The following is a 16,267-nucleotide window of genomic DNA, read 5'->3' on the forward strand; positions in this document are numbered from 1 at the left end:
CTGAATATAAAGTTGCTCATATTTAGCTAATTCCTAAAAGAGGAAAAAATAATCTCTCCTAATTATCATCTTATTGTGCTTTCTTCAATCCTTTTAAAAATTCGATAACCACTGACTTGTATATCTTGAAACCATCCATCTGATTAATGATTGCTAATATGAATTTCATCAGTACTGATCCTCTGATGATATCAGTTTGTTCTGCATGTCTTTTCCACAACTATTTCCATGGACACTATTCTTCTCTTCTGAATTATAATCCATTATTTCACTTCTTCTTCCAAATCAGTTTCCAATATATGTGTCTGCCAGTCAGTGTTCATTCACAGTTTGGCTCCAAACTCAGTAAATTAACTTTTCTTCTTTTTCTGTTTATCTCTTTGATTTCTGTTGTTGGTAATAACCTTCCTTCTTATATATTTTCTGAAAATTACAATTGACTGAAATTTATGTACAACATCAAAAAAGTATCCTGTCTTCTTAGCTTATAAATGATACTAGTCAACTATAGCTTAAACTACACCAGTACCATTTAGTATACTGTATAGTACACTAATATTGTCGATGAGCTGAGAAGATACTAGTGTACTATAGATTCCAATAATAACATTTTGATTGTAGAGTAACCACAAAAAAATTTAAAAATATATTTAAGAAGTTTTAACTTATTATAATACTTAGCAACTCACATGGAAAGTTTTATTATTCACAATCCATCAGAGATACATTAACTGAAATCATTTGATAAGAATTTAAGTTTGAAACAGGATGTAACAATAGTTTTTTATATTTTATAATTAAAAAATAGCTATTTGGGGATGTTTTAGCAGTGCATTTTGAAGTAAAGTGGAGACTTTACTCAATTTTCATGAGCTTTTAAGAATAGTGTCTATTAATGGTAGCTAAAAGTCTGTTGGCTGCTAAGACAGTCCTCAAACCTTCTAAATTTTGCTTAGTTTTATCACTAGGCTTGCAGCCTTTTTTTTTATTCATAAAGTTGATTATGTATTTCAATATTTAATATATTTAATAACACTTGGCATTTTTTGTACTGTTACTTGACCTGAGCATCTTGGTGTACATTCACTAGTAGATCTGTCCCTTCCAAGGAATTAAATGGGATTTCCTATTGAAAGAACTGTGATGGTGGTGGCATATTCTCTTATAAAAAAAGAGCAAAAAACTTCTTGAGAAGGATCAATCTTTGTAACATAATACTGTATCAAGTTGTAGTAGAGATTAGGCTCACACAGTGTAAGAAATTCAGTGGACTGAATTTTTCTTTCAAAGTGCATATCCTTTTTATCTTTAGCTTGGTAATAAAGAATTCTCTTTAATTCAAACTATACTTAGTGCTACTATCAAGTTCAAAGCTGTCCAATCATCAAAACTGATTATACAGCTTGGCATGGTGTTAAAAATTGGAATCCAAATAGAAAATTATAAATGATGAATTTAATCAACAAAATAATTTGAAATAAGAAAGTACAAAAGAAAACATCTGACTAAAAAAAAAACCTTTCAGTTTTTAATTTGAGGTGCAACAAATACAGAGTGATCAATAAATCCTGTAATGTAGTTTAAGCAGCTTCATTTTTAGAGTAACACTAACAGTATAAATACAAGTCACAAGAGAGTGTAACAATTTTTCAACAAGGGTTGCACAATGCAAATTATGAGAAACACTGTAAATGAAAAGTGAGCATGTACATGCTACCAAATGCCAACATATGTTATGACCCAAGTCTATCCATTTCTAGTCATATTTGATTTTTCAAATATTTTTCAAATATTGTTAGAGTGAAATCTTTTCTACAAAAAGATTTCACTCTAACACCATTTGAGAATTGTTGGAAATCTTGCATTCTTGCATAACACGGTATTTTTGAGCTTTTGTGCTGGGAAAACCCTGCTATTAAGTTAGATGTAATTTTCAATGTTTCTATTCCTTTTTGTGAATCCCTGCTGTTGACTCGCTAGTTGTTATCACCTTCACGATATTTTTCTAAAGCACATTTCTGGAAGTCGCTACCATAAAACAATAAAAACAATTTGCAGTTTCCAGTTTATTGGTCTTTTCTATTAGTGTAATAAATTGTAAACGGATAGTAAACTCGATCTTCTTGCATTTGTAATAGTACCGATAGCAAGAATTCTGTGGGTTTTCATGTTATTATGGTGAAATGTGTTTCCCCTTCCATGAAATATTCAATCATATAAAAAACATAAATAAATTTTCAGAAGCTCATTACTCCGTATCGTGTTTGTTGCAACTTGTGTTTGCCGTGTTCTTTGTTATTAATTGCTTATCATTTTTACTATTTTAAATTTTACAACCAATAAAAAAAAACATCAATTAACAGAAATATCAATTAGTATGTACATATTACAGTATGTATTAATTATTAATTAAGCAATTTATGTAAGTGTAAATTTATTTTTATTTTGCTAACTGAAAATATTCTTCATGTATCATTTAAAGCGGGGTCCACTGTATTTTGTTGGGAGATCCCTGGATTAGATTCTGTGCTATTGAACTTGTGCTTGTTTGGCACCATAAAAAATAATTGTAACTTCAAAGAGTGCATTTCGTGACTTTTAAAGAGAGTAGAAGGTACATGAAATCTAGATGCTGCGGAAGAGATTGTGCTTAGCAGCGATGAAGAGGAAGAAAATTAAATGAACGTACATTATCCCACACAGTAGTATCACAGTTAATAAGGTAAGATGTTTGCTCAGTTATTACTATTTAAGTTACTACTATAATAAAAATAAAGTTAAAATATTAAGTTATTATTACTATAAAAATTAAGTTTCTGATAGTTATAAAAAAAATGGCATATTTTTGTTGGCTTTTGGAACGTAAACCCCCTTTTTGTATTAGTTCTTAGTCCTGTATAACACAGTTTCGCATTACACAAGATTTTGTAGGAACCAAACTACTGTGTTATACAAGGGTTACCTGTATTTAAAAATATTATTATAACCATATATACAGTAATAAGAATGTTATTTGTGTTATGTGATAATCATCAGATTTTCATATTTAATTAGCAAATCTGACATAAAAAGATTAAATTATAAATAAATACAGACTTTGAAACAAAAATTAGATTCTATTTCAAAAAATGTGTAATTAGTGGTAAGGAACTGTTCTTGCAGCCGACAACATTCAGCATTTAATCTGTTTTGGCACCTAGCCAAAAAATGTAGTAAATGTTGATTTCACACATTTTGTTATAAATTTTGTTAAATATCTTTTGAACAATCATTGAATATTGAATCTGTTTACATTTTGAATTCCTTATGAAAACAAAAATGTAAATAGATTCAACTTACCTTACTTACTTACTAATACAGCTTACCTTACGCAATGATATCAATGTAATTATACAATGCATTGAAAATGGCTATCTTTTTTTTAATGTATTTTTTAAAATACATGAAAAACACATTTTTTTTACCCCATATTTGAAGTCCCCTTACATAGTATCAGAAGGCTAATGTTGTTAATTGCTGTTAATTGTTCATCTTCAGCTGAATCACACATGTGCTAGTTATTTTCATAGACCACTCAGATGCCACCTTTCAGATGCCACTAGAGTTAAAAATGGCAAATCCTAAGATCCTGAGGGACCACAATTCTCTGGAAATTAGATGATTGCTGAAATATTCTTGCAGAAATGACAAGGTTTCAGCATACATGCAGCATTATCACAGCATCTTGATGAAACCAATAATTGCATTCTTCAACCTCGAGGAGTGAAATGAACAGTGTGATGATATTTCGGTATATGGCACCATTCACTGAATCTCAAAGAAAAGGGGGCCACCGTACTCTGATTTTTTGAGAATGTAAGGGCTTTTTATGAAATATACATGGGATTGTAGAGCAACAAATCCTACAGTTTTGACTACTAAAATACCTACTATGAAACCAATGAAGAAAACTATATTAAACTAAGTTACTACAAGTTCATCAATGGATGTCTGAAACCACCTACAGTTCTCAATTGGACAAAGTAAACATGATACAGAAAAAAATTAACTGTTTCGTAGCTTTGTGAATGCTTGGGTACAACAATCCTGACTGAACTACAGTTTTCCTGAGAGTACAATAGTATTTTAGTGAGACTTTTTGAAGGAGACTGCTGCAACTTTTCTGTCACTTCATCCACTTTAGCATCAATCGAAGTCTTCCAATCCATTTCTTGTCACAAACTTGTCACAAAACAGTCCCACCAATCTTCCTACCATCTTAAGAGGAACTGCAAAATCTGGATATTTCTTGTTAATCTCTTTGGCCACTTGTACATATGAAGAAGTGGCAAAATATCATTAAATTATGAACATATGTAACACTGGGAAAATGGCATCTTGCTCCCACCATCAGCAAAGTCTTAATGATGTCAATCAAATATGAATATGTGACACTGCCATTGGTGACTGTTATTCTTAATGATATCCTTCTTATGTTCTCTATTGGAGAAAAAGCAAGTTATCTTTTCATCTATAGTTACATTTTCCTGCAAATGCAAATATAGAACCTAAGCATCAGGTTGTAGGATTTGTTGATTACTTTGTATCATCTATCTTCTCAACTAGGTGCCTCCGTAGCCAGGTGGGAAGGAGCAGCAGTGCGTAGCACATGCTTCTTGATTAGACCGGGGTTCGAGCCCGTCACCACCAAATATGGAGGATGCGGAAAGGTCAGGGAATGACCACCGCATATCCCGGAGCAACATGGCCTTAGTTGCTAATGCTCCTAAAAACCAAATAACAAACAAACAAACATCTTCTCAACTCAAACAAGCATGATAGAGAACTATGGGTTCCGGTAACTTTCTGCAACCCAGAATATGTTTATGTTTGGGATGACCATAAAAAAAAGCATAACATATAAAATACATTTATTTTGCTCCTTAACCTTAAATAGTATTTAAAATTATTAACTGTAATTATAAATATAAACACTATAAAACTGTAATTTTTGTTTCTAAAATAAAAATAGTAATTTTTTTCTTACCTCATGCTTCTTTATTTCATTATCAATGCTAGTAGTCTCCAAAGTCAAAAGAGGATGACATCTAACAGTTGTCTGATCTCTTCTTAGTTGCTCTAGAAGATTTTCTAAGTCCAAAACTAGTTTTCTTTGCTCAGCCATCAGAGTTTCATGTTCAGACTTCAGCTTTTGAACTGTTCGTTTCAAGGTATTTAATTTATCTCGTAAGCCTTGGAGATCTTCCATAATACTATTATGATCTGCTGCTGTACCTTCACTCCCAATTTGTTCTCCTTTTTCCTGAGTAGTTGTAAGTTTAGCTTCACAATCCACAATCTGATCAATTATATTCTGAAATTTTTGTACTTTCTCACTTGTGGTTTTCACTGTTTTTTCCATTATTATAATAGTTTCATTACAAGTTGAAATAACATTTTTAATTTCACTCACTGATGAGTGATACTGTTCACGAATAATAACTGACTGTTTAATTTTGGACTGTTGATCTTCTGCTGCTTGTGAAACAGACCCATATTGAGATAATAAATTAGAAATGTCTTCTACGAGATGAGAATGGGGTCTGATTAGTTCTAGTTTCTTCTGTGCTTCTCTTAACTTCTTCAATAACTCCTGTGAAAATTAAATATAAGAATCATAAAAATTTTAAAAGGAAGAAACATAAACACACATTATAAATCAAGTTAAAAATCTATAAACTTATAGTGAAGTATATATAATAGTTCACCAGCTGTATAATATGTATCTCAATAGAAAATATTGAAAATTAATCTCTGCCTCTGTTCCATATTCATTCCCTAGATTGCACCCCGTCTATAAAATACTAGAAAAACAATTGCACTCATTGAAAAACATCTTATGCACTCTCCTTTCAGAAAACATAATCTGTTACTGCTATAGAGCATGGATGTCTATCTAAGTTCAGAAGACATCTCATTTCAAACAAAAACTTCCAACTGTGTATGGTCTGAAAAAATTATACCCAAAGGGTATATCTGCAAAAACAAGAGAATAAAACTTTCATAAGTAAATCACAAAATGGAAAATTATTCCCATACATTTAAAATACATGCCATTAGACTGATGGACGAGCAATATACTTCTGGCTGTGAATTCCAGTAGCATCTGGAAATAAAACTCTTCCTATAAAACTCATCTCAATGAAATTACATTTCACACATACAGTAAGCCAATCACTGTGCAATAAGTGGCTACCTTCCTGAAACAAACAAATATTTGGCACTTTCAAAGTAAATGGTGTATAGGTAGGTCTTAGCAAACACAAATATATTTTTGTTGTTGAAAACAAAAAAAAAAGTCAGTCATGATTTAGTCAATATACATACTAAGATTACAAAAATAAATAAATAAATGGGCGCCTCCGTAGCCAGGTGGGAAGGAGCAGCAGTGCGTAGCACATGCTTCTTGATTAGACCGGGGTTCGAGCCCGTCACCACCAAATACGGAGTATGCGGAAAGATCAAGGAATGACCACCGCATATCCCGGAGCAATATGGCCTTAGTTGCTAATGCTCCTAAAAACCAAATAACAAACAAACAAACAAACAATAAATAAATACTCCTTTAAATGATAAAAAAAGTTTTCTTAAGAATACATTATGTAGCCTCAAGATACTCAAGAGACAGATATAGGATTATGTATGCTGAGTGCTACAGCCAGTTTTCTTGTTTCAGGATGAAAAAAATTCATGCTTCCAAGTGAAAAAATCATATGTTCTCAAACCCAGCAGATTAACATGACCAGTAGCAAAATGATGCAAGGCAATAATCTTAAAGGTTGATAGCCTAAATAAGTTTAAGGCTCAGCTGGACAGGTATTTTGAACGAACAGAGGGGTGAAGTGGAAGTGGTTTTTTTTTTTTTTTTTTTTTTTTTTGCTGCATAAGCTTGCTTTCTTGCATCAAATGCCTCTACTAATGCTAATGCTAAAAAGCTTCAGCAATAAAATTACCTAATTCATTTGTCTACCTCTTCTAATAATTGTACAATCCTTTTTAAGTTTATTCAATCTACCCACTTCCACAGCATCAGGTGCAACTTTATTCCAACAATCACTCTCTGGCTCAAATCAGATTTTCACACATTTATCCTGCTACCATTCTTTTTCAATTTAAATTTATATCCCCTTTGTATGTCATCTCAGAAAGAGTAAGGATGGCGTCAGCATTTAGTTTACAACCAATTTAAGGCCTTAAACACTTCAATCAGGTGTCCTTGCAGGCGTTTGGTTTCAATACATTGCAATTTACAGAACTGAAGTTTTTTTTTTTGATAAGAGTACCTTTTAGTCTCCCAACTAAACTTTTCACTCTCCTTTGATCAAAAGATCCACATTGTACCTAAAATTAGGCTTTCACAACTGTGCGCAGTACCTCAAGATGATGCTGTGAGATAATTATCTCCTTGTTTCTACAGAAAAAAATTCTGTACATCATTTATAGAACCCCATGACTTGTCCTAGTAGCTTGTGTGTGTTGCTCAGATTTTTTTTTAGGAGCATTAGCAACGAAGGCCATATTGCTCCGGGTATATGCGGTGGTCATTCCCTGACCTTTCCGCATCCTCCGTATTTGGTGGTGACGGGCTTGAACCCCGGTCTAATCAAGAAGCGTGTGCTACGCACTGCTGATCCTTCCCACCTGGCTACGGAGGTGCCTGAGTTGCTCAGAGAGGGAGTAATTAACCCTAAGTCTTTTTTTCAATTGCCAATACCTTGAGTGTGGTACCACACAGTTGTTATGTTATTCTAGAATGTTGCTACCCAAATGCAGTTATCAATGCTAAACTTCTTGCCATCTTTTCCCATCTTCCTAATTTATTCAGGTCTTGTTAGAGTGACATACCGTGATTAATAATCATTTAACCCTCCTCCACACACACACACACCACATCAGCAAAAATTAGACATTAAATTTGATATGCTTCATTATGAGTAATTATGAATAAACTAAATAAATAACAATAAATAAATCACAATAAACAATAAATAAATAACAAAATTCTTAATAATGTAAAAGCTGTTGAAATTTCAGTTATTCAAGAACTTTGTTATAGCATACAATTTGGAATGGTTTATGATTTAGTATTCAGGATTCCCAAACATTTCTGAACAAAACTTTGGGAAAACAACAACCAAATATAGAGAATCTCAACAAAGGCCAGTTGAGCAGAATTAAAATTTCTCACCTTTGCATCAAAAAATGTATGTGAAAGTTGAATTTTTTGCTGGATAGGGTATGGCCACAACTTTTAATGGTTCATTAATCAATATAACATAAAAAGCAGTTTAGTTGGATACATAAAAATACACAACAAATAATTCAATTCCTTACCAGTCTAGTTTTTGCTTTTTCATTGAGCTAGTTAGTAAATACACTGTTTTTCTTTTTGATTAGCTTATTCTGTAGCACATCAACACCCCCTTTCTCTTTTAATTAGTTCCTTTGCTGATTTTCAAACCTCTTTTCCCCATAGCTTCTGCCAATTCAGCTACTTCAAAATCCTTCTGCTGCAATGTTTTATTTTAAACCTGTTACAGCTTTATACAAAAGTTTCTATTATACATACTTCATTTCATGAAATACAGTTTCATCCTTTTTGTATTTTTCACTTCAGATGGATCCATTTCCTCCATTTCCACTGCCTTTCTGCAACTTATTTGTTAGTTTGCTTTTCTTTTTCGGGATGACTATATCCTTTGCATGCAGTCTTGCAGAAAACTTAGCAACGTTCTAGTATAGGAACAAGTTCCTTCTCATTATTTTGCTTGATATCATCACTAACCATTAGTCTTTCATTAAATTTTTAACATACTGCAGTTTTATCATCAGTCATAAAGCAGTTAGAATAAAATCCTATTTCTTGTCTGCATTGTGTGGGAGAATGAGACTGCCTTTCAAAGTCTTAGCTATGGTTGGATATTTCTCATTTCCAAATGAAGATTTCTTACTTAGTAAAAACACAATGCTGATCAACTTTTATCACTACAATTTCTGGTAACGACTAACAGATTGGTTTAAGTTAAACTTTATTAAAACAAATAAATAAATAGATACATACATAAATAAAATACTAAAACAGATATAAAATAAGTGTTAAAAGCATTAAAATACATAAAAGCGTTAAAATATATATAAATAAAAAGCAATAAAATAGGAGCTTTCGGAACAAGGTATCCCTTCATAAACTAGTCGGTGTATGGTGTACTGAGTATGTATATACATTGGGTAAAATAAAAGAAGACGACTGGCCATGATCGTAAAATCACAACTCCAGTGCCGGTAACGCAGTGTTACTCATGTGTAAGGAATTTAAGGTATTCTTGTTTTTTGAGGCAGTCTCCAGGGTTTCCCCTATGTACTGCAGTAGCATCTGAAAAGCAAATTTGCCAAAGACGGCAAGTATGAATAAGTGTTGGTGTGTAAAGTTTATGTGTGTGTTATGTTATTATTATTATTTTTTAATTTAAAAAATAAATAAATAATAACATAACACACACATGTTGAGTGCTGGCACCTGGCAACTTCACAGCCAGAGGGCAGTGAACACCTGGTCCGCTGCCCCTGACTCCCATCCCATGCCATGTGGAGGCATGCCAGGGACCACAAACAGGTAAAGCCTCTTAGTGGGATAACAAGAAAACTTGTTATCCCAATAAATTGGGATCTTGGGATTGGAAACTTGTTATCCCAATGTTTGAGGTATATAAGGTCTTGAAAATGGGTTGAGCAAGCTGAATGCTGATGGGATTCTTCCTCTTGCTTAGACTAATGACCTGAGGAAGCACAGTTTCAAATTGAGGAAAGATAGTTGTAGAATAGATGTGCGGAAATTTGCCTTTAGCCAGCGAGTAGTTGATTGGTGGAACAGGCTTACATCTATTGTTGTGGAAGCTAATAGCCTAAATAAATTTAAGGCTGAGCTGGACAGGCATTTGGAATGGATGGAGGAGTGAAATGGGAGGTGTTTTTTTTTGGCTGATGCTGCATAAGCTTGCTTTCTTACATCGTATGCCTCTATTAATGCTAATGCTAAATAATGAAAAATGAAAAGGAAGGAACATAGCATCAGAAGTATGGATAATGGTATGGATGGGAAAGAAAAGGAAAGCAAGGGGATGAAAGAAATAGGCATCCCCAGAAGAGGAAGTCAGCAAGAGATTAAAGGTTAAAAGATACTAGTGGACAAAGCTTACAGAGTTCGGTAAGGCCACACAGCCAAATAAAAGTAAAACTAATATACATATTATTTACAAAGCCAACAATTTAACATTTCTCTCAACTAGAAAAGAATAGACAAATCACTATTTACACCAATAAATAAACACCAAATTTGGTTATCAAAACTACAATCACTTTTGGAGATTAATTTAATTTACCCTTGTAGGAAGGGTGCTTTCACTCCTGCACTTATGCGAAGAAATCAGAACACTCATAATAAGACAGTAAAGAAATTCTAACATTCTACAACAAAGCAATAAAGATGAAATCAACTTTAGCATGTAAATTCCATCCATTTTAGAGGATACACTTTCATTAACCCTATCAAGTAGGTTAATCAACACACACCAAAAGAGAACATAAACATACAGCATGTATCTTTTCCATGCTTAAATAGTCAAGTTTCTTGTACTGCCTGACAAAACAACAATAAACACAAACAAATCAAACCTTATCCTAAGTTTGGTCTTTACAATCAACTCAAGATCAAAACAGAAAAAACATCTATTGCTCACACTAAGCTAGATACACAGACCTAAGGATCTCGTCTCATCCACAACTGCCATATCTACAGCTTGGACAAACCAATCATGAGTTCCAACAATACTTGTGAGCCAAAGTCACATACATGGAAGAGAAATCCAACCATGTACAAACCAAGTCTCATATAGAGTAACTAAGTATCAGCAGTGCAATCGAAGTTCAATAAACATAATACTTAATAACATATCACTATCAAAATAATTTTTTTTATTTTGGATAAATAAATTATTGTTTAAGCATAAACTATTGCTTTGTTGACCTTTATTTAACGTTACTATGGTCAAATTTCAATGTTGAGAACATAACCTCTGTTTTTAACATTATGTCTGTGGGAAATGAATTCCTGCTTTATGAGTACACCCTAGGAACAAATTAACTTGTAAAGTCGAGAACTACCTGTAATGGAAAATATTTCAACAAGTGATCACAATATTTTTTTTCCAATCAGTGTGACTTCCTGCTGAAATATTTGCTTACCAAATACAGGAACTTCCTGACTTACGTAATACTTGACTTATGCAAATTCAACTTTATGTAAGTTTTTTGCCAGCCAGTGCAAACTGAAAAAAATATGGAAACGTATTTTGCATCTGTAGGGATAAATGGAGGTATTGTGAAAATATCGTAATGTGAACCCAATAACATATTTTTTTTTTTTTTTTTTTTTTTGTAATTCATTTCAAGTCCTTGGAAGTTGAAAATTTTACTCTATATAACTAAGTTATTTCTCTCTAAAAGGTCATATTTATAATGGAACACTACACTTTCATTTTTATCATATGTTCCCATTATAAGAATCAATTTTGAATGCCTTTGTGATATTTTTCTAAAGCATGTTTTGGGAGGTCATGACCAAAAAACAAAAAACAATTAGCATTAGTAGAGGCATATGACGCAAGAAAGCAAGCTTATGCAGCATCAGCCAAAAAAAAAAAAAAAAAAAACACTCTCATTTCTCGAAATACCTATCCAGCTGAGCCTTAAATTTATTTAGTCTATCAACTTCCACAACAAAGGATGTAAGTCTGTTCCACCAACCAACTACCCACTGGCTAAAGGCAAATTTCCGCACATCTAGCCTACATCTGTCTTTCCTCAATTTGAATTTATGCCCTCTCAGGTGATTATTCTGAGCAAGAGGAAGAATCCATCAGCATTGAGCATGCTCAAACCATTCAAGGCTTTATACACCTCTATCAGATCACCTCGCCGGTGCCTAGTCTCCAGACACTGTAATTTGCAAAACTTAAGCCTTTCTTCATAAGAGCACCCCTTTGTTCCATTCACTAATCTTGTTGCCCTTCTCTGTACTCGTTCCAGCAGCTCTACATCCTTCTTGAAATGAGGCCTCCAGACCTGTATTGCACTTTGCACTTTCCAGTTTATTGGGCTTTCCTGTTAGTGCAATCAATTATGAACAGGTAGTAAACTCAATCTTATTGCATTTTCGATAATCCCAATAACTGGAATTCTGTGGGTTTTTACGTTATTATTTTGAAATGTGTTTCCCCTTCAGTGAAATCTTCAATCATATAAAAAACAAATAAATTTTCAGAATTTTCTCTTCATTCCTATTTACTTATTACAATGGTGAAGGGAAAGGGACCAACGGAAAGTGCAAGCGCTGGCAGTGCTAGGAAACAAAACAAAATTGATTTAGAAATGAAGATGATTAATTAAGAAGTATGAAGTAGCACAAAATTTGTCATCTCTTGCACAGAATTAGGTCTCACTGCTTCAACAGTGAATACTATTTTAAAGGACAGTGCACGTATAAAAGAAGATGTTAAAGGATCAACACATTTAAGATCAACAGTGATCACAAAACAGCATTCAGGTGCTATATTGAAGATGGAAAAGATATTAATAATATGGATGGAAAATCAGATTGAGAAGCATTTGTTATCTGGTTTTTAGGAGCATTAGCAACTAAGGCCATATTGCTCCAGGGATATGCGGTGGTCCTTCTCTGACCTTTCCGCATCCTCCTTATTTGGTGGGCACGGGCTCGAACCCCGGTCTAATCAAGAAGCGTGTGCTACGCACTGCTGCTCCTGCCCACCTGGCTACGGAGGTGCCATGAGAAGCAAGTGCCCCTGAGGCCAATGGCCATTCAAGCAAAAGCAAGAAGTATTTATGAAGATATTAAGGATAAGTATGGTGAACCCCAAGCCAAGTTTGTGGCAAGTAATGGGTGGTATAAAAGGTTCAAGCATCGCACTGGTTTCCTAAACATTAAAGGATGTGGTGAAGTCGCCAATGTCGATTCTGCTGCTGGAGAGGAATTTTGTGATGTGTTGGAAAAAACTCCTTCTAAATCTAATCTAAATGTAAGGGTGATATCGGTACCTTTGAATAAACGGCAGAATTGATTGGCAAGATTATTACGGTAAGAGAGGATAATACGTGAATTATTATTGGAAATGTGTTTGGGTGGGTTGTTAATATTATTTTGGACTGTGATAATAGTTTGTTTGATTAAGTGAATAGGATATTTCCTAGATATGAATTTACTTGTAAGATATTGAAGTTCATAATGTTCATTAAGGTTGTAATGTGTGGAACTGTATTTTATAGCATTGTAAATTTTATTATAAAGGACAATAATAATTCACGTATTATCCTCCCTTATCATAGTAATTTTGCCAATCAATTCTGCCGTTTATTCAAAGGTACCGATATCACCCTTACATTTTCATCTTATAATAAACTAGGTTCATTATTCAACTCATATAAAGACACACAAAATTACCACATTAGTGATATGAATAATATTGTCTACTTAATAAAATATCAACATAACTGTAATGCTTGCTACACTGGTAGCACCACCACAAAATACGGTTCTATCAAAACATCAAACACACGTGCATACTACCACTACAATAGCTTTAGGATGGGACAGTTCAATACCGAATTATCAACACATGTTCAATCCCACAACCACACCGCTTAGTAGATTCAGCCATTCCTATTATCAAATTAAAATCCAATTTTAAAATTTTCCAATACGAAGCCCTAGTTATAGAATGGTTTCGCCACCATTCCACCCTCCAAGTATTAAATTCCAAACTACCCTATAACATAGCACCAGTCTGGAATCTCATGCACCTGCGATTCCCACACGTATCCAGGAGCATCACGGGAACTTAGTCTTCTTAAATACACGCGTTCACTCTCATTCTACCATTGCCAACTGAAGACGTGTAAAATGAAAGCCACTTGTTATGGCTATTAGCCTTCTGTTTTCAACCATATAACTTCAACTGTTCCAATTTCAACATTGACAACCAAGGACGAAGACGTGCACTTCTACTTCATTGCGCATATTTTAATTCTGTTTTTAAATCCTAACATATTCACACTAAGTTAAATTTAAAATTATCATCCATTTTATTCTAACATCAATGCAGATTATAAAAAGGTGAGTATCATAATAAATTAAATTAAGCTACGCTACGCTATTATATTGTGTCAGTTATAAATGGTACTTTAAGGGATCTACAATTTTCGAATTAAACTAACAAAGAAGTTATTGACTTGCAGGCAGCAATAGCAAAAGAAGAAAATGCTGACAAAGCTCAAGATGAACAAAATGAGGAGCCAAGACACTTCATCACCAGAGAGATGGCAATGACATTTCATGAAATTGCATTGGCAATGGTGAGGTTTGAGAAGATGGATCCCGACAGCGAACAATTCTTAAAAGTTAACAGAGGGGTGAATGATATGCTTGCTACAAAGAAATTTATGATGAAAAGAAAAAAGCCACCATCCAGTCATTATTAACATGTTCTTTTGAAAGGTTGAACTGCCAACCCCTTCTAAATCTCCACAGCCCTCAACCTCTGCAGCGGCGTATTTATCAGCTGAAGATGTCGATTTTGGCAATGATGCTCTAGAGGTAAAACTTACTGATGTTATGCCTGTCTCCTCTCTTTTTTGTAATTTTATAATTTTGAAATTTTTAAAATTGCACGGTTTTGCAATTTTTCCTACGCATGAGATAAAAAAATTGAACAAATACAAAAAAAAATTCTATTCACATGTTCGTCGAACATTTCGTTTTTGATTCAATCAATTCAGTGAGCACAGTTGCAAGTGCTGCACAAGAATGAGGGAAATTCTGACTTACATAAAATCCGACTCATGTAGAGTTCTGCGGAATGCAACCCTTACGTTAATCAGGGAGTGGCTATATCCAACTCTTGTTTGGTTGCCAGTATCAGTAGCGACCAAATAGGACTTAAATATTTTTTATTTCAGGTAATGATTAATATCAGCCTGTATTTCACTTTTAAACCTTCTAAAACTCAGTTCAGTCGTATATTTTATATCTGAAAAAACACCTGGGGGTAAAACATCTGTGCAGTCAGATATGAAATTCTCTAAGCAGTGCAGATACATTGCCAGGACAGTTCATGGGATTTTATCAATGATATACAGAAACTTTGCGTGAAGGGATAAGTAGGTGATTATCCTTTTGCATAAAGGCCATGGTTAGGCTGCAACTTGAGTACCATATACAGATCTGGAAGCATCACTTTAGGAAGGATGTAGATCTGGTGGAACAGGTGCAGAAAAGGGCAACCAGATAAAGGGAACAAAAGGGTGCTCTTACCTAGAAAGGCTCAAGTTCTGCAAATTGCAGCATCACAAGACTAGGTACCTGCTGGGAGATATGACTGAGGTGTTTAAAGCCTTGAATAGATTAAGTAAACTGAATATTAATGGTATTCTTCCATTTGCTGAAACTACATACATGAGGGGGCATAAATTCAAGTTGAGGAAGGATGGTTGCAGGATAGATGTGTGGAAGTTTGCCTTCAGCCAGTGCAGTGATGTTTGTTTTTTGGTTTTTAGGAGCATTGGCAACTAAGGCCATATTGCTCCGGGGATATGCGGTGGTCATTCCCTGACCTTTCCGCATCCTCTGTATTTGGTGGGCAAGGGCTCGAACCCCAATCTAATCAAGAAGCGTGTGCTACGCACTGCTGCTCCTGCCCACCTGGCTACGGAGGCGCCTCAGTGCAGTGAATGATTGATTATTGGAACAGGCTTCCATCTTGTGTTGTGCAAGTGGATGGGTGGAATAAATTCAAGGAAGCAGACAAATTTGGAGTGTGAACTGTGTAAGTTTTTTTATTTTTTGGTCAATGGTATATTTCATTTGCCATTACTACTACTATCTCACAAAAAAGGATTCTATTGCTCTTATGTTTATCTTCGATGACACCCACATTCCTAGACATGATTACATATCTCTATTAGGGATCACTGTGACGAGGAATATTACAACTTTCTGAAAGTGATAAAGCCCAAGAAACCTATAGGGAAACAGAAATCCAAAGAAGAAAAAATTAGTCAAGAAACACTTGTCATGATGAACCAAAGACGACAAATGAAGAGCAAGAAAAACACTGACAGGGAGAAAATTGAGTATACTGAGTTATGCAAAGCCATT

The 16,267-nt window shown here is 34.1% G+C and overlaps 1 protein-coding gene across 3 annotated transcripts in view; it reads right to left on the reverse strand.

Annotated features, from left to right (window-relative positions):
- LOC150084856 (muscle-specific protein 300 kDa-like) overlaps positions 1 to 16,267 on the reverse strand; it is a 1,257,473-nt gene that overhangs the window by 666,006 nt on the left and 575,200 nt on the right. For all 3 annotated transcript variants that reach the window (XM_090376651.1, XM_090376652.1, XM_090376650.1), the window contains one exon: positions 5,027 to 5,632. In XM_090376651.1, coding sequence (XP_090232777.1) covers positions 5,027 to 5,632 — 606 coding nt within the window. The remainder of the gene's footprint in view (positions 1 to 5,026; positions 5,633 to 16,267) is intronic.

Source organism: Mastigoproctus giganteus, chromosome 6 (genome assembly GCF_048544385.1).
Source record: "Mastigoproctus giganteus isolate SK-2022 chromosome 6, ASM4854438v1, whole genome shotgun sequence".
Classification (NCBI taxonomy): Eukaryota; Metazoa; Arthropoda; class Arachnida; order Uropygi; family Thelyphonidae; genus Mastigoproctus; species Mastigoproctus giganteus.